Genomic DNA, 19,408 nt, shown 5'->3' with positions numbered 1-19,408 from the left:
GTGCCCAGTATGTATGTATATGATCATCGTTTTTGTGAATGCCTTTTTTAAAGAGTGTGTGAACTAGTGCTCTCGGTGCAACGTGAACGTTATCAACGTGTGCTGTCATATATTTTTTTCCATTTTCAGTTTTCTTCTGTTTTTTCATACGATATTTAGGGGAGATGAGCATGGGTCTAAAAATCTATTTAGATAAACAGACGTTCCGCGGCTTCCCTAATTTCAAACACACTACAACATTTCTTCGAGCGGGATTCGATCCTGCACCGGCTAGATGTGGAGCCGTCCACATTATCTTCTAGGTTTCGGAGTTTGCTAATCTTGCTCATAGTCCGGTGTAAGTAGTATTCTCTATATGATACATATTCACAACATATGCAATGTGCAACTCGGTAAAAACGGTTTGATGAACTGAACACATATAAATATTTGCAAAATCGTGTAAGTAGCGCGTAACACTCCTCAGGTTGAGTGTGTGAGTATTGCCTAGGTGTTATTTTATGGTTCATAAAACTCTATAGGACTGCTAAAAAATATATGCCATAACACGATTGAAAGTGTTTGAAACTGCTGCAGTAAACTGTATTTTGCATGTGATTTTTGGTTTTGTTTGTTGTTGTATATATTTGTGTGTTTTTTCGTTATTCTATATTGCTATGTCATTTAATTTGTTGTGTTATCTCGTTTACGCTTTCGTTTTGTTCACTGAAGTACCGTAGTATCCTCTCATACTGTCTAGTTCGCTTTAGCTAGGATTAGTACGATATACAAGCAGCCTTTTATCGCTCCGAATCGAATGACTTCTAAGTGCTATCTACTACTCCCGAGTGATTTTGTAACCACTGCTGGAACGGTGCCCAAAACGAGTGTAGGATCAGGTTCATCCTATCCAACTGGTCAGGGATACAGTGTGCAGGTGTTAGGGCTGAATGTATGTCCCTTCAGTCGCTGTTCACCTCTCCCCCGAGCAGCTTGCACTCCGCCTCGGACCACGGTTTCGCCACGTAGCAGTCATGGCTAGGAACACGTCTCTGACGCGAAATCTTACAATGCTGCCGTGTGTTGGTGGTGACCGCATTCGTCTCTGGGTTCGGCAGCAGTAGTTGCTGCTGCTGCTGCAGTTGCTGCTGCTGCTGCAAAGAAACAACGGCACAATCGGTATATCTGGCATCGAACTCAGCAGAGCTGCCCGCACGCCAGCATTCCTCAACCTGTTCGCTTCCTTGCCTCTGATGTCCCGGACGGCACTAACTCAATCCATCCAATCTGCCTTAGGAGTCGAGGAAAGAAAGCACAGTGTTCTATTCAAAAATTTTGGACACTTCAATAATCTAGTTGAAACACGCGAAGGATATGTTTAAGATACTAATCTAACTAGAATTTACATATTTTACATAGAGCAAACTATACGTGTTCTCCTATTGAATGGCGGCAGTGGCGACCCGAAGGAAAAATCCTACATTTATACAGCGAAATATCGTCAGCGCATTATGCATCTACCTTTCTGGGGTTAAAAGTGAGTTTCGTATAGGAGTTTTATTCAACGTGTGCGTATGATTACACAGTGTGAACAGCATTCAAGAGACCCGAAATGTTGCGCCCCACACGCACACTCACCTTATTGGATGCGTTGGAATAGTATTTACTCTTACTATCATCTTCCTCGGATTCGTCCTCTTCGTCGATTTGGGTCTGCTTGAATCTAATAAGCGGAGACGACATCTTGGGCGAGTCCTTCATACTACTGCTGCTGTTGGTATCCTCGTCGGAAGGTTGTGCCGGGTTATCTTTGCGGTGGATCGAGCGCTCTAGCCGACGAAGGAACCTGTAAGATGAGACATAAACATAAGCAAAGTGAATGGCAAGTTAGTGACATGCGTGTAGAGGAGGGCTTTGTGACGTTAAAGCTACCAGGTAGCCGTACCTGATCTGATTCCCAATCGCTTTCAGTCGTCGTATCTTGTATGGGGGTTTCCGAACGTCCTCTACCGTTGCTTTAGGCAATATCTGGCTAGACACCTCCTTCACATGCGCATCGTATGGAAAGGAATGGGGGGTAAAATAAACGTTAACGTTGGGGGGCACAGGAGATGTTAATATTTGATCGTGCTAGCAAGAATGGGCACGCTAGATTTTTTTTACGGTGGATATATAGGTTCTGCTCTAATTGAATAGAATCTTAACAAGTGGACAATACATTGTAGTAACTAGGCGCTACCAAATATGCGTAAACTCAACGCTAATCTCATGTACGGAAAGAGTCCCCCGGAAGGGGCATATGCATAAGATGGTAAATTACGCCACATATGTATACACACAACAACGTTATACTATTGTTCGTATGTGCAAGTTAACAAACAAAATGATAGGTAAGTAAAAAAATGGTCAATGGAAGCACATCGCCAACTTTGCAGCAACAATCCACAGGCTCAGCTGCTCGTTTGACTATCGAAACAAACAAAAAAAGGACTACGTAATAAAACCTGCGTTTCTATATATACACTAAAGTGTCAACGGATGCGAAAGTTAACTCAACGGAAGAATTGAACAAGACACACGAATAATCAAAGCTTTAGAGAAAACGAAACATAAACTGCTGTAATATAGCTAGAGCAACTCGCTAGAGAATAGAGGCGGCAAATTGGCAACCAACACATCCACTTACGAACATGGTTTGTACAGAAAAAAGTATCACTAGCTATCTAGATGAGTAATGGCAGCTGGATGAGATGCTGATGAGATGCATGAAACTCATGAGGTGTTGACTGTTAACAATAACTACGCAATTATTTAGTTCAGACTGTCGACTGTTCTTCGCACGTAACGTATCGTTTTTTTCCTAACCAGTACGTCGGTCGAACATCTTTAGCTGGCTGTACTTAAAAACGCGATCCCCTGTGTACCCAGTGTACTCCTAGCAGTATGCTGCCATTGGAGATAAGCTCTTCCCCCTATCGCAGATCGTCCACTGGGAATGAAGCCCAACCACTTGAAGAGGAAGTATGCGCAAAACCGATCAGGGGTAACGTTCGGGGATCGGTTCTTCTACAAGTTCAAATCAATGAATGCATTTTGGAACGCAACAACTTGAAGTGCTGAAGACTACTTGATAAACGTCAGTATAGAAGTACATTAAAAAAACGATGTGAGTTAAGTGACCAGCTAAGACGGACGAGTAGAGAGTTCTGCCCGTGAATAACTGTTTCTCTTCTGGGCGGTTGGAGGGTAGGCAATTACTTCAACTGCGCTGTACCTACCTCACCTGTATCGTCACCAAAGTCGCACATTTCCACCGAATCTTTCGTGGAAATGGTGTGCGTCGCTCCGGTTAGGTCTGCTAGAGATGCGAGAATAGAGTTAAAATTATGTCATAAAGCTTGAATTCTTCTGAGCAACTGCATCGTCCAACTCACCTTTACTGGACCGGATGGCGTACTCCCGCATCGACGTCAGTGACTCCGTGGAGGAGGAACTACTGGCTAACGGTTGCCGATGGACGCGACGTTTCGGGCTTTTGCGTGTCGACGAAGTTCCTGTGAATTTGCCGCAGTTGTTATGTTGGGAGCATTGTGACACGTTCTCTTTGCTGTTGGGTACCTCCAGTAGCACGGAGGTGGACTTGGAAGGTGATTGAATTGCTAGTACAGAGCGAGCTACGCGACGATCCTTCCTACGTCCGACGCACTTGCGATGGGTGGTGATAATAGCACACCCAGCACTTTTACCATCGGACGAAGGAAAGTCGTACAACCCGTCAGAATCCGTGAATGGCAGATGTTGATCCTTCTTGCCGTAAAACATAGGTGAGAAGCGTTCCATGCTGGCGTTGCGTTCACTGTAGAAGAACAGCAAGATACACAGAGGTGTGATTAATGTGATGCATTCAATCTCCTCGAACCTCATCGTTATGCAGTACCTCAGCGGACTGTCCGAGCGCGACGAAACAGGAGAGTGTTTATCGAAACCTGTATCGGATTGTATGACTATCGATGGTAACTGCAGCTGGGACATGGAGAGATTTTCTTGGCTCATGATATCCTGCCCAGTCTGGATCAGCTCTTTTCCGAGGTACAGCTCCAGCTCCTTAGCGCTGCGAATTTCGCCCTCCTCTATCTTCTCATCCAGATGATCCGTCCCGATACCCTCGTCGTTCGACTCTAGGAGTGGCTCGTCAGACAACGTTTCGGAGTCGGAGCGGAGCCGAAAGGAGGACTGATGGTGGCCGAAGCTGGCGGTGTGGGAGGCGTTGCTATTGCCGACACCGGTGCTGGTGCTACTATCCGTGGATTTTTTCCTTACATTAGATGATTGTCGTCGGTTGTTCATTAGTGAATGGAATCCCGAGTAACCAGGGCCGGCCGGACCTTGGTAATTTGGAACGGAAATCAAGCATCAGCGTACAGGTGTTGCGGGGTGTATGTCTTCTTATGTTGGTCTCTGTTTTGCGCGCTAAACCGACCGAAACTTACCAGAACCAGGCTCATCGGATTCGTTTGAAAAGAGCGGATTGTTGGAACCACACCGGCTCGGTCCCGGACTCGCCATGCTGGAATAGCCGGATGAGCTGAGATTGCTTTCGGACGGAGCGCGATCTCCACGGATGCACATCGAGAACGGGCTTAGGTAGCACATTCCGACCGCACCACCCGAAGGTCCTAGTCCCCCACCACTGTTAACCTTGGAACCCTTCGGACCCATCGAAAGCGCCGGTGATGGGACGTCGGCGTCAGACACAACCTCACTGCTGTTGCAGGTGATCGTGATCATTGGCGGCGCGAATGGTAGATCGAGTGAGGTCGGTTTTTCCCACTGTTTCAGGAACCTGTTCCGAACACGCACCGGAATAGCGTGGTAAAACAAAAAGTGTATCAGGACGGTGTTAAAGCCGGGACACATACACGACAAGATGGAGACGGAGACGGAGGATTGTCGGGACGGGTTGTGAGTTATTGAACGCGACAGATTGCCATTGTTCGGTGCCAGGAACAGCTTGGCAAGCTTGCTTCTGTCGTGCTATCTCTTATCGTTGCTTTTTGGTACAGGTACAGGTACAGGAGTTGGCTATTGTTAATGCTTACCGCTGTAAGTGTGTGTGTGAACACTCACATCATTTACGAGCAATGGTCGTCCTCACCTCTTCTGTTGCTGCTGCTTGCCACCGTTGCAGGGCAGCGTGGTGACATCGAAGGGTTGGCTAGCACGTTGAGGTGGTGGTGAGCCTGGAAACACGACCACAGTCGTGCGCTCTCGTGTAGGGCTCGGTTGTTGGATCACCAGCTCTGGAATAATCAGATCGCGAGGACGTTCCGGGCTCTTACGCTCTGGTGTAGGTGGATGGATGTCGATTGACACCATCGGAGCGCTGTGCGGGGCAGAACCGTCGACGGTGGTATCACTTTGCGAGGACGAGAGTGTTGTGGAAGAGGAGTAGTCACCCCGCTCGGACTCGTCGGGTGGCCGTATTTCAATCGACACCTGATGTGGCTTCTGAATACAATGAGGGTTAGGATCAATGCTAGTAGATTTGACGTTTGTTTTTTTGGAGCATGGTAGTAGGTCCGACCGAAGGTGGTCGGGGAAGGAGGTCTCGTCAAAACAAGGCGCAGGTAGTTGGAGATTGGAAGGTGACAGGTAGACAGATAGATAGGTAGGTGTATAGAACTGTGCAGTGAGTGAGGAAGTTTGAGCTCATTTTTTTTCAGAGCTGTCCCAAAGATGGGTTCCAGCTGACAAAACTGACAGAGAAAGTATGCCGGTATTGTCGGCAGATTAAGGTTGGTTAATGGGAAGAAGAGAGTTTAGACAGGTAAGCCAGGGTTAATAGAAAGGAAGCTATAATTATATAACACAGACGGTTAAAAATAAATACAGAAAGTGAATAAAAAAGAATCCACTATTCTTTTGTTTTGTTGTGTGTACTAGTGCCGTACAAACGAATGTACGAATGTATACGAGCTGTAGCTATCATACAACAGATTGAAGAATGGTAGGGTCGCGTGAATGACAGGTCTGCTACATATGACATCAAGATCTTCGAACAGCAAAACTACTTTCCGCAGTCATTCATGTCGAGCAACTTGCAGGTATGGCATCGAAGGCGTCGTGCTAGTCGTGATGGTTATTACAATGAAAATCGATGGACGAGATCAAAAGGAGGTCGTGCCGCAAATGGTAAGGGTTTTGATGAATGAGTTTGCAAGTAAAACAGATAGAAAGGTATGTGGCTAAGGCTAACCGGGTGAGTTTGGCTAGAGAGTCAAAGAGAGTATGAAAGCCTACTGATACGGCCGCAGCACGGCCATGCTGGGGAAGGGCAGACTTACGTGGTAGTCGTCATAGCCACTGTTAAACGTGACGGACATGGACTCGTCGTGCATCGACTGTGGCGTTCGGATGCGCTGCGGTCTTGGCATGATCGGTGTCAGCGCAGGCGATGGTATGGGCGTTGGCATCTCTCGAATCGGTGACAGACACTTGTTGTTGATGCCGTTGCTCGGTATCTCGAGCAGGATCGTCGGTGGGTGCAGCTGGGCTGCCCCGGCAGACACACCACTACTGGTTGTGGCTGTCGCTGCGGACTTGTGCGCACTGAGCGCGTCCAACACCGGAACCTCGATCGTGCTCTGGCGGTAGAAGACAGGTGAGTCGGACGCACCACCGCTCGAGTAGCTGACGGGCGTGTGGTTCGAGGAGGTTGACGAGTCGTCGTCGCCTGGCACGTCATCCTGCGGACTGGAGGCGGTCGGCGTGGACGACGGCGAGATGACGATCGAGGACGGCAGCGTGTTAAGCGCGCTGCTCGAGGCAGCGAAGTTCTTGAACATCGCCAGTATAGAGTCGGCGCTTGACACCTTGGGTCGCGTCCGGCGGTTGCTGCTACGCAAACCGAAGTCGTGCAGTGCCAGCTCAGAGCTGGAAAGTGAATCGCTGCCCTGGTTCGACGAGGTACTGTGGGGCGATCGGATTTCGTTTGTGCACGGCGACGGTGGTACGGAATTTGCGCGTGGCGGTACCTCGTTCGGAAGACTTAGAGCACTAGAATGTTTCACTCCCTTTGGGGTTTTTGGCAGTGCCACAGCGGGGAAATGGAGTGAGGGTGGGGCGTGAAGAAATAAATAGTTTTCAATGAACTAGTCAGCTGGTCCAGGTCCACGAGAATGTTTGTACTTTTTTTGGCTTCGCTTAAGGATCGCTTCATACAATGTGTGGACCTGAGCAGGTTCTGGATGGTTGTGAACAATAGAACTAGCCAATTTTGTTTGCCGTCTTTTAAGCTAGCTCTACCCCTACCACTATGCTCACCACCCTCGTGCCAGGGCACGGTCGAACTTTCACACGAAGGGACTCACAAGTTCGATACAAATCAATACACCTCAGATTTAAGACTAATAATTGGTAGTACATGTTAACGTGTCGACGTGTAATACGAACAACCCAATGAAACAGAAAACTAAGTATGATAAAATTGTTGGTAATGTAGTAGTAGAGTTAGCAACAGTAGATTACAGAACGATTGCCTAATTTGAACGTTCAAAAGCCTGACGTTTGAAGCGGATGATTTACAGAACATGGTTTTCAAATGAGTTCCAAATTCAAACTAAATCAAAATAAAATCTGAAACCCAACATAAAACGGAACAGGAATACACGTACTACGGTTCGGATGGATGTTTGGACAGTATGCGTGCAAGTACTCACATTCGCTAGGTCTTCCGAGCCTGAGCTCATCTCTGCTGACACCTTACTGAGAAGTCGAGCGAAGGTAACCTTCTTCTCCAGCTTCGGGTCCGATATCTGCCGGACCATAGACGTCACGGAGAGCGAGTTCTCCGAGAACGTCGTTTCCTTCATAGCAGCCTCAGACTCAGCGTAGTTAGCCTTGAGGCGCGTCTCTGACAACTGTATCAGCTCTCCGAGGCTAACTTGCTGCAAAATTGGGAAGTAAAACAAAACTAGTTAAAAGCAGTAAGTAGTTTATAGTAACCATCATTCGATGATATGCCAGACGAGTAGATGTTAGCAGATCTAACGAAAACTGACTTTAGTGGCGGCGTTCTGGGCGGGTGAGACAAGTTGCTGGAGGATCTGTTTCTTCTCGTTGACGTTTTTCTTTGTCGGCGTCGAGTTATTTCGCTTTTTTCGAGGCGATGGTGTACCTGCAACGTACCACGAGTAAGATAAGAGCTGTTAGTGCGTCTACCAACTCTGGGCACCTGCCGCATTGTGGGAGCAGGAAATGACAGTTCATGGAAAGGACACTGTGTGGTGAAACTCATTGAACGAACTACTAAGAAGGGAATCGGCAAACCATGCGCTAGATGATGGTTACTGTTTACTTGATCGGAAACAACAAATACTAGCGAAATATAGAGCCGGCAAGATAGCCTTGGGATCTACCGGAAATGTGAAAGAATGCGTAATGGTTATGTAACCGTCTAATAGATATGAGTATGTTCTATTCAGGATCAAAAGTGTTGGATATTTCACAGTGTTACAGGACTTCTAAGCATTTCAAGCCATAGTTCAAAATATAGCCTTAGCAACCACATTCTTTTGCTTGCATTCGATAATCTAATAACCATGAGCACAAACAATATAGAAGTAAAACAGTCACCAGTATGGACATTTCTTAAATATGTCTTTTAATAATACTTTTTAATTGAATATATATATATATATATATATATATATATATATATATATATATATATATATATATATATATATATATATATATATATACATATATACATTTACATACGTATTTCAAAGTATGGTTGCCAATGTGTTCTTAAATATCAATATTGGCCAACTTTATATATAATTTGAGCTGATTGTGTAACGCCAATAGCTACTACCTGCGACTCTGGAATACAAAAATGTTTTGCAGTGTTTGTTCACATCGTCACTTCGAATAACCGTTCGCTGATGACTGTACAGTTGATATTGACACTCGAGCAAACATCAGGCAATTATGAGCTCAACTGAATACTGGCACATTTTAATCTATCATAATGGTGCATATAGGAACATTAGCACGTCCCGTGTGTTTAGTGTTTCTACTGCAAAAATTCATTGTTGAATTGTGAGTCACGGTGCGAGAAACACACGACACAATTACGGTGTGCGAGTTAGCACGTTCATTAGATCGAGTTTGCTGATAAGGATATCTAGCAGGCGTGTTCACGATCGAAGTGAAGCTCGCCGCAGTGTGCATTTGCTGTTAGTTTCTAAGTACAGCTAATATAATCCACAAAAAACATGAGTAATTGTTCAGCGATCACAATGATATAGACAAAACAGACAGACAGACAGACATACACTCAAGAGAAAAGAAATAGAGAGAAAGAGAGAGAGAGAGAGAGAGAGAGAGAGAGACATTTACATAGAAAATCACACAGTACGAGAAGCGAAAGTAAAACTAGCAAGGTTACAAATCGTGAGCAAGGCACTACCAGACACAGCTTAAGGTTCAAGTAAGATTGATATTATTTTCTGTAATGTTGTCGAAAAGGTAGGTTGTTTGGTGCTATTTTTCGATTATTAATTTATCATATGTTTGTCTGTCTTACGTCGAGGAGGGGGCCGTAAAAGATCATCTAAAGAAAATGTTCTAGCGGTAGCCCCTCCAACTTGCTGTGGGCTGCTGAGACTCAATATGGATGGTTTTCTTATACCCAATCGTCCAAAGATCGTCCGATGCGACGCAGGGGTAGTGACGTTCGAGGACGACACGGTACCGGCGGAGGCCTGCAGTTGCTCGCGCAAGGCAGTGTTGAGATGGTGTGGCGGGAACGTGCCTGCAGTGTTAAATAAGAGTCCCCAAGAGACCCCACCGTGCGTTAGTAGCATGTTCTGTCCGTTAACCAGCGGTGGAGGCTCAGCACACCTGTCGGCTTACTTCGATTCAGCTGTGTGTCGTCGGCGAGCAGCTTTTCGATCTTCTCCGGGAAATGACGTTTGGCACACCAAACAAGCCCGATGACAGCGAGTACGACAAACACCGTGATCAGGCCCAACCAAAACGGTTCCTGCAGCATTCGCTCCGAGAGTGGTTTGTAGGGGATGTGCATCATACGCTTCTCACACCGGGGTCCTTCCCACCACGCGTGGCAACGGCAGAAGAAACCACCATTCTTCTCGAAACACTCGCCTCGGCTTTCGCAGGGATTCTCTGCGCACGGCTTTTGCCGCTGGTCGCACCGCAACCCTACGAATCCAGGCTGACAGTTGCACTGAGGGTTGTAACCACACCAGAAAAGTACATATTAACAAAACCTGCCAAGCGCTGGGAAAGATTGCCTTTTCAGTACGCACCTTGAAGCTAGTAGCCGTCAGTTCACATTTGCCGAAAAAGCAAGGTTCCAGCTCGCAAATATTCAGCCCACAGAAGCGACCGGTGAAGTGGCCATAACATTGGCAGATACCTCGCTTGTGGTTGGCGATGATGCACTTCCCACCGTACTGACACGGGTTCGGTTTGCAGCTCTCGACCCATTCATCCGCATTCGAGATTAGCTTCATCTTGTACCCGGCGTCTTCCTGCAGGCGTACAGTAGCATTCAGCCGTATACCAGTACCGTTTGCGTTTCGCTGCCGTATGTGGATTGTGTTCAGGTATGAGGTGATGTAAATGGGTGCCGGTTTGGCTAGTCCATGGCTTCCTGTGGCTTGTAAATGTAGCTTCGCTGCCACGTGCGCTGGGTAGCGATGTTCGACTGCGTTCGTCTTCATGCTTTCTGCTTCAGGACCTGTGGTCTTGCTGTTCGAGTGGTGCTCGCATAGATGCCAAAGGGTGCCGTTGCTGTCGGTGTAGTTGTCGTAGATCTAGAAAACACACCTCACGACATGGTACTGGAGCGGACTTTAAGAATGATTTTGGTATATGTTACTCACCTCAATGAACCCAGTCTGGTGGCAACCGTGTTGGCTAAATCCAACACCGTACAGTTCTAGAAGAATTACTTCCCCGAGAGGTGCAATTAAGTGTTGTGTATAATCGACGTCATATGGCATTATTTGAGGATAGTTGAGCGAATACAGCATCCCGGTTGTTTTGTTCGAGAGTGTTATATACCGCTGTTCGTTGACATACGCCACTGTGGAAGAATCCGTTAGTAATTAGAATTACATTTTCGATATTTACCAATATCTTGTTCATCACACAGCAGATTAATAATGGAGCTTTTCATCACTTACAAGTCTTGAAGGTTGCATGAAATCCTTTCCCCTTGGGCGTTGAACCTGTTTTTAATCTCACAACCAACCGTTCTCCTTTGCTAACGAACACACCATCGTTCAGATGTGTCTCGTCGGCGAAGGGCTCGAATGGTCCATCGTCAATGTCCAACTGAAGCGTCGCATCTTCTGCTAGATCCATCAGCAGGAACTCCAGCCATACGCGCCGTCCAAATGGCGCTTGTATCACATATGTGCAGTCGACGTTGTTTAGCAAGAAATAAGGATAATTTGGGCTATATATTGAGCCCTCCTTCGACGTGATTGTCTGCAGCGGACACCCGGTCATGTCCACCGTGCTCCAGGTGGCAGAAAATCCCGCTCCGCTGATCGAAAAGTCGGAATGAAAGCGAATGATTGCCTCGTTGCCAGTAGAGATGAAGTTGAACCTAGCCATGTTGTTGTCGTGTGTCCCGCACCAGCGTACGTATGGTAGAAACGAAGGTGTGAGCTCGTCAAACTGTAGCGTGGGATCGTTCAACAACGACGTCGGGTGATTACTAGCTGTGTTGCGATCTGCACCTACTGCTTGATCGGTATTGCTGTACGCCATTCCAGAACTGCTGCTGACATATCGTATTCGTCGCTGGAACTTATTCGTTGGTTGACTATTATTTTGCCAACCAGGGAACGAGGAGGGCGATTTTTTGCTGTTGGGCTCCACAACGTCACCACTCGGGAAGTGCAATCCTTTCGGTAATCTTTGCTCGTCGACAAATTTGCTACTGTTTTCACTAAATTCGTGATGATACTTCGTCAATGATACCGACTCACCTTCGTTGTTGAAGGTGTTTGAGTAACCCATGCGGGAGTTGGGTAAGATCGGATAATTTTGAATGCTAATGTAATCGTACAAGCACTCATCCTGGTGTTCTAGATCAAGCTTTTGAAATTGAATGATGATTCGCCGATGCTCGGACGCTACTATCCGTATCCAGAAGTCCGTTTCAACTGGGTAAGGATTGGGATATCCCGGTGACTGTATTATGCCTTCGGTGCCAGAAAACGTCTGGTTCTTTACCGTTGTTTCGTCGAGGCGAGGTCGAGGCTTCTTGCAAACGTACCCACCGTTCATAGAACACTTCTGAGCCGTCCAGTGCAGACCAGACGATATCATGGGCGTCGGGGACACTTTCCACTGCAGACCCAGGCAGCAGGGCACTTTGAGCACATCTGACTTCTCCGGCCTCTGCCCAGGTAACCAACCCTGCGATGAAAGGTGTGTGCTGACTCGCGGTTCATTTTGGTATTGTGAGTTAACTTACTTCGAATAGCAACTTCACTCCATCCACCCATTCCAAGTTGCCGTTTGTTGTAATCTCGCCTCCAACCCAGTAGAGCGACCGCGGGGTGTAATCAATACTGTTGCGAATGTTGGACGTAATAAACCTATCACCGATAGATAAAATATATAACGTCGTTAATACACCAGGGCATCCGTCCCATGGGGGTAAACAAACACGCACCTCTGCTCGTCGGTTGTCGATATAGAAGCAAGTTGGGCTCCGATACCGCGGCAGATCTGCTGAGCAGTCGTCCAGTCCACATCGGGGTACGAGATAATCAAGTAGCAGGAGTTGTTGTACGCCTTGAAACGCTCATCATGACACTCTGATGTGACTGCAGGCCAAACGAGTGCGGGCATTAACGTGAGGTAAGAACAATGGCATGTGTTACCCATCAACCGACCGTAGCCAAGAGATATCGGTGATCACGGGTAAGAGGATCAAATTGAAATCGAAGCAACAATGGTCTGAGCTTGGATACCGATAAATGTCCGAATGTGGACATCGGACAAGAAGATGGTCTGCTGGTGACGGTCAGCAGAATGTGTTATGGTGTTATGTATACGGCTAACGATACTGAAACTCGAAGCGGCTTTCAAACACTACTGCAGGTAACTGTAACGCGTTAAGATAATCATCTCAAAACCGACGTTTAAATTAAGACAAAAAACCAACTGTGACAAAACGTCCTTAGTTGGTAACTCTACATGCACTAATTATCACTCTCATCAGCCATTCCTTGCGCATATTTTGGCAGCAAAACAAGATTGAAGTAAATTTAGTAAAAAATAAAAGTAACTCACTCCGATTCTGGCAATATCAATTCTACGGGAGCAACACATAACATAATTTGCAGCGTTTATACTTAGGAGTAATTTTTTCGAATATCAGCCCGTGGCGAGTATCTCTGCCCCACATCGAACCGATGTGGGCCTACAACAACTCTGAACAAACACAATAAACAAACGCTTGGAAAGGTGAGCAAAATGAGAACTTTGCTGATAACAAATGAAACATTAGAAGAAAACGAACACAGCTAGCGCAATAAAACTCATCATCCTTCTGCGCAAGCGCAATAGACCATAGAGGCTGGCAAATGCCATCTCCTGAGCCTGACAGCCCGAAACGGACACTGGGGACCCTGATCTCGTTGCCACCGGGAAGAGAACGTAGCTCGGCGAGCTTTAGTTAAAGGTGTATATCACGAGCCGTACGCTGCAGAGCAAAACGTTACGCAAAACAAATGATTGTAAGGCAAGCAAGTCTTAAAAATGAAGATATGTATTGGCAAGTGTAAGAAACAAATATCAATTTCAATCAGGTAACTAGAGAGCATAGGTAGGTTCAGGCAGAAAACTGTTTGAAACAGGTTGCACTTACCATGTGCCCTCGGCCTTCCTATGCGTTTAAATATAGGTATTTAAATTTATGTATCTGTACTGTACGTAAGGGAAATTGTGCGTTTCTTCAACGCGAACGTCTATGAACGTGTTTTTTGTTCTTTAATAAGCATCGTATATTATATCTCCTATCCTAGAACTAAACGAAAGCTCTCCGATGGCTGATTCACCTACTGAAATATAGCCTACAAGTTTGCGCTAGAGACAAAGAGAAGCTGCGTTTGATCGGATTTGGAGAGATTTTATTCTTCTAAACCGTTAAGAGTCATTTGAGAAGAGCTAACGCAAAGTACATGAAAAAGAAAGGATGAGGTGTTTACGAAAGAGAAACAAAGGAAACCCCTAATCAATAACAAACGTGATTAACAATTGAAGAGAGAGAAATTGGCTTGCTAATGGGGAAAACTGACGGGAGCTACTTGCTAGAGTGACGGTTTCAAATGAAGGAAAACTCTAGGAAAACCCGCTAGCGGAGTGAAGGATTGGCGTGTGTAAGTGGCTGCAGAAGCCTAAACTAGACTGGGGCCATCTTACCATTTTCCATCGAAATCTTCGCTTTATATCCACCGTAGTTGTTCGAGTAATCGGACACGAACCGCATGCCCAGCGTGGGACCCGTCGTCACATAACGGAGCAGCTTCAGTTTCGAACTCCAATCGCCGCAGATCTTACGCGGAACATTGCCCAAACTCAGCTCGGGCAGTGGTAGACTGCTGGTGTAGCGCGAGTCAGTCGGCTGCAGCACGATGCTCGGTACGTTGAAGCTGATGTCACGCTCGTGATACACGCCACTGGCATCACCCTCTGCAAAGCTATCTGTCGCACCTCCACTGTTTTCCATGGAGGGATTCTGCACGCTTTTCCGTCTGTGCTGGGTGCTGTACCGGCCGCTATGACGTGAATTGCGAAAGCGAAACAGCACCGTGTTGGAGAAGTCCTTCGCTGATTTTGACGGCACGTACGGGCTGGTCGTGTCCGGTTCAACGAGTTGTAGATAGTCATATGAACAGCTGCAACAAGCACAAGCCAAAAATAGTTGATGGTTAGTAAGAACGTTAGATCTTCTATCCTGACAGCACATATGAAGTACGCGTATACGAACAGCGGCTCGTTCTCCAGCACCATCTCCTCAAAGTCCAACACCACGCGGTAGCCTGGTGGAGCGAGAATCAGCGTGTAACAGTCAACACTGTCGGGATATTGCTGTGGAAAGCCTGAGCTCCAGATTGTGGCCTTCGATCGTTCCACACTCAGTGTGACGGTGACATTGCATTCCGATTCGTTCCACAGTCGCTCAGGCATTTCTAAGGGCGAACACGGAAACGAATTAAACTGTGCCAGTACTTGAGCCACCTCCAGGCTGTCCTTAGTACCTTCGTCCATCATTCGCTCACAGAGGAAGTAATTGTGGGCATCACAGTTTCGGTCATTCCACATGTACGACTTGGTGAGTGGGCTAATGCTGGGAGTTGTTTGCCCACTGCTGGAAGCGATCTGGAAATGGCGGCGAATTTCCACACAATCCTGCCCACTCAAACCGTCGTCGTTTGGCTGGCGGTTGTAATTCTCCTGGTGCACCCAGCCCGGGAACCAGTCTGAGTGGCAGTATTGAAATACAAAAATAATGAAGAAGTAAGAGATTGCAGCTTATGTGGTGGTGTTATCCCCCATTTGTGACATAGGGACTACATACTTGAGTACGTGAAGGAAAATTTGTCATTCCATCGGAAGTCACCTTCGACGATCAGGTCTGATGCACCGATCCAGTACGCACTGTCATCTTTGTAACCCGGACTAAAAAACAGGAACAAATCCACACAAATACACTCAAAATAGCACTCCTGTTGGCGGTAGGGACGTGGACTTCTTTGTCTGCTTACCTGTTAAATAGCAGCTGATCTGTGAGCTGCTGGTCCTCGCTCGAGCGTATCGACAAGAGATGTCCACCGAGTCGATTACATTCCGCTTCGGCCTCGTGCCAGGGTAGTCGTCGCTCGATGGACGAAATACAGAACTGAGCGGTTGCTATCCAACCGAAGGCACAACGTGAAGTGATGGGCTCGATCGGGTCCGCCCTGTACTCGAACAGCAGCGAGGCCAACGTGGAACCGTTGGTTCGCTGCCCGTGGAACTCGGACGACGATGCGGGCGATGAGGATGAGGACGTTAATGATGGATTGCTTGGCTCGTTGCTGTCATCGGTGATCAGCTGACGGAGCTTGCTAACCTTGAGGACGATGTTGTTCCCGCTGGACGTCAGCGAGTAGCGCGTAGCCTCAGAACTGCTGTTGATGCAGGACGTCCACCGATGGTGACTGTCCTCGTACAACTCTATCAGCATGCCGTTCGTCGAGGAGCACCTTATTGGGGCTAGAAATTGCTGGTTCGTGGTAGCAACATCAAGCGCACCGAGTTCTATCGACTTGTGGCTCACGGTGGCGTTGGCGTTGAAAGCTGTCACCGGCAGATCCAGCTGCCATTCGTTCGTCAGCAACTGCAGCGCTATCCGGTAGCCGTACGGAAGGTGAATGCGGAAGTAGCAGTCTAGGGCCGCATCGCCGGGCCTCAGTACAACTGTTCCATTCTGCTCCCGGAGAGTCATGTTGTAGCAGTAATCTACCAGTCGATACCGCAGGCTAAACAGTGGTGCGTTGTGCAGCTGCAGTGTGGTGTTTCGGTGCGATTGAAAGTGAAACGAACGCTCTGACGACGGCAGCTCTTCTAGCTTGCCGCACAGTGATATGGTTTGATGATCACCTCGAGCTCGTGATGCTTCATGGCCATGGTAGCCACCGTGGTAGCCTCCGCTGCCCGTCATAATGGGTTCTTGTTGGTTCTGATCCGACCAAAAGCGAAGGTACCCACCTCCACGGCAGGGCGTGTTCAGCCGTGTCAGTTGCAGTAAAAGCCCCGGAAGTTGCTCCTGTACCGTCATCGATCGAGAGGGAAATGTTAAATTGCAATCCTTGTAGCCACTCGGAAGTCTACTCGAGACGATAGAGCCTTGCGATTGTTTGAGATATAAGCTACATTCTGTAAAGTACGAGAGATGAGAAAGGACTTTTCAGAAAATCATTTCAAAGCTCTTACCTTGTAAAAGCACCATCGTGTAGATCAGTTCGTAGATCACATAGCTACTCATTGTACGGTATAGTACTCTGCAAAAGCACAATGTTTGTTAGTACAGCTGCAGCCATTTTTACACCCAATGACTTACCTAAAGTAAATGGTTTTACTCTGCTTCTCTACATCTCCGTTGGTACTGTTGGACTTGCCGAAGTCCGTTCGATACGTCGGAACATCTCGGGGCAACGTTTTTGTTCTCGGAACAGACCAATTGATTGCCATCTGCTCCTCGAACATCGCATCCTGATTCCACACGTTTCGCGGGCAGGCCAAGGATCTCGCTGCACTTAGTGGTTCTCTGCGTCTCACTCCTTCGTGCTCCAACTCAACGGAGTTATCGGTATCGTCCAGATCACGCTTATCGTCCTCATCGAAGTAGGCCGGAAAGGGCTCCCCGAATATGACGCGTTGTCCGGTATCGGACAGTATTGAATGCTGATCGTGCTCATGACCGGCCTGTTTCCGTGATGCGTACGCATGATGCAACCAGTCTACCTCCATGTCGTCGATCCAGGTACTACGCGGTATACTGTCAGCATCACCTGGAGCCTGCTTGTGACCGTTTCCGTTACGAGCACTCCCGTTGGAGTTTTTTACTTTAAACTGGCCGATTGGACGCGGCTCCTGAGACGACTGCTCGTAGCTATACGGGTCACCGGCGAGCGATTCAATGTAGAAATCCCGAATGTTCGTACCCAGCGCACGTCTCACCTCCACTGAGATCACAAGGAAGTAAAGTATGCATGAATATCTTCGTATCAGGTCCATCACCCCAAAAAGAGTAACTAAACTACATCACCCTCCATCTAAGGCATCTTACCTTGGTAAACGACTCCCGGCACAATTCCAGTGCGCGTTTCCAAAAAATCATGACTAATGTCGATGTAGAAGTTGGTATCCTTTGCCTCTGGACTGCGCCGTTCGGGTACGGTATGCTCGGATGACTTCAAATGCTCGACGATGGCAGAAGCACAGGGATTTGTACGTCGCGGGAATTCCTCATCAGATGGCGCTTTCACACCGGAGCTATGGCCCGGCTGCGTATAGTAGGCCGGAAAGCGACTGCCACCTCTTTCCAGCTCGTCCTCTACCAGCCCTTCTTCCTCGTCTGGCTCGAACTGCTCCTCCTCTATCCGATGTTCTCTTCCTCGCTCGGATTCCTCCTCCACGCGTTCGTCCTCCTCCTGCTCCTCCAGTTCCTCCAGCTCCTCCCCATTGCGTTCCTCCTCAGCCTCGTCCTCTTCCTCGATCTCCTCCCGCTCGTCCTCGACGTCGTCCTCATCCTCGGCGCTGCTCGTGGACTCGCGTCGCGGATAGACCAAACCAGTCTCCCTCGGAACCAGCAGACTCTCCAAGCTGAGCGCTTTGTGCGTCTCAGAACGCCCACCCGGCGACGCCACCTGAGGTGCACTGTCCTTCGTCAACACCAGCACCGGGTTGCGACCATCGTCACCCGCCTGCTCGTCGTGCACCGACTCGCTGAGCAGCTGCATTCCAGGATAGACACCCTGCGGACTAGCCCGGTCAGTCCTTGGGTCCCGCACACTAAGCACGGGACCACAACCGACGAGCAGCGTCACCACCAACACCACTACTACGGGCGCTAAGCTCTTCATTTTCCTTCACACTATCACTATTGCCACTACCAGCTGCACCGGGTTGCACATAATTTCGGCTCTACCGGCACACCCGGAACGGAAGCGGAACAAACGTGGAAACCGAAACAAGACAACTCTACAACACAGCAGCAACGAACCGATACTGGAAGGAAGGAACGGAAAAAACACTACAACTTGGCTACGCCACGTGGGTCACATGCAGCCGCTCGTCGTACTTCCGCAGGGTGGAACGCGTTTTGGGCGGGCAAAACGCGCACGATATCTGACACTATCTATCCTCGCCTACACCTTCGGCTGATTGCTTTGCTTTGCTGGTGGCTCGCGAAACTTCGGAGCTCGCTGCGAAAAGGATAATAGAGACATTTTTTTGTTGTTGTTGCTTCCGGTCAACTCGCGGTCGTGGTCGTTATTGCGTTATCTGCAACAGAGTTCCCTCCTCCCCCTCTCCCTCCCCGCCCTACCTGGCAAAAAAAAACAAAAAGAAAAAAAAAAGTTTGTGCGCAACACCTTCCGCTCGCTCGAACAAAAGATGCTGTCAGTCGTTACGCCAGACATTGGGGCGCGTTCTCAGGCGACTCAACTCTGGCACGCTCGCGAGGGTTACAAAGGGTTACGGTCTTTATTCACACGATTTCAAAGCTGCACCACCTATCAACCACCCTGTTAGTCCGTGCTCGTGCAAGCACATTACCATGTTTACGATCTTGCTCCACTTAGACAAATGGCAGCTCTCGTTCACT

General features: G+C 47.9%; 1 protein-coding gene across 1 annotated transcript; it reads right to left on the bottom strand.

The window, feature by feature from the left end:
• Positions 1–795: 795 nt before the first annotated feature.
• LOC128729018 (uncharacterized) lies at positions 796–19,081 on the bottom strand. Its single transcript, XM_053822667.1, has 27 exons — positions 18,169–19,081; positions 17,870–18,111; positions 17,141–17,765; positions 17,014–17,081; positions 15,804–16,956; positions 15,617–15,717; positions 15,297–15,518; positions 15,026–15,227; positions 14,458–14,933; positions 12,704–12,857; positions 12,503–12,626; positions 11,199–12,444; positions 10,896–11,098; positions 10,317–10,826; positions 9,880–10,234; positions 9,572–9,799; positions 8,040–8,155; positions 7,698–7,925; positions 6,324–7,052; positions 5,135–5,487; positions 4,470–4,822; positions 3,917–4,364; positions 3,414–3,835; positions 3,258–3,337; positions 1,925–2,109; positions 1,618–1,825; positions 796–1,133 (listed from the first exon to the last, which is right to left on the bottom strand). The coding sequence occupies exons 1-27, from the start codon at positions 18,663–18,665 to the stop codon at positions 942–944; spliced, it is 9,720 nt and encodes a 3,239-aa protein (XP_053678642.1). The 5' UTR covers positions 18,666–19,081; the 3' UTR covers positions 796–941.
• Between the last annotated feature and the right edge of the window lie 327 nt (positions 19,082–19,408).

This window comes from Anopheles nili, chromosome X (assembly GCF_943737925.1).
Source record: "Anopheles nili chromosome X, idAnoNiliSN_F5_01, whole genome shotgun sequence".
Lineage (NCBI taxonomy): Eukaryota > Metazoa > Arthropoda > Insecta > Diptera > Culicidae > Anopheles > Anopheles nili.
This window is presented reverse-complemented; position numbering and strand designations above follow the sequence as displayed.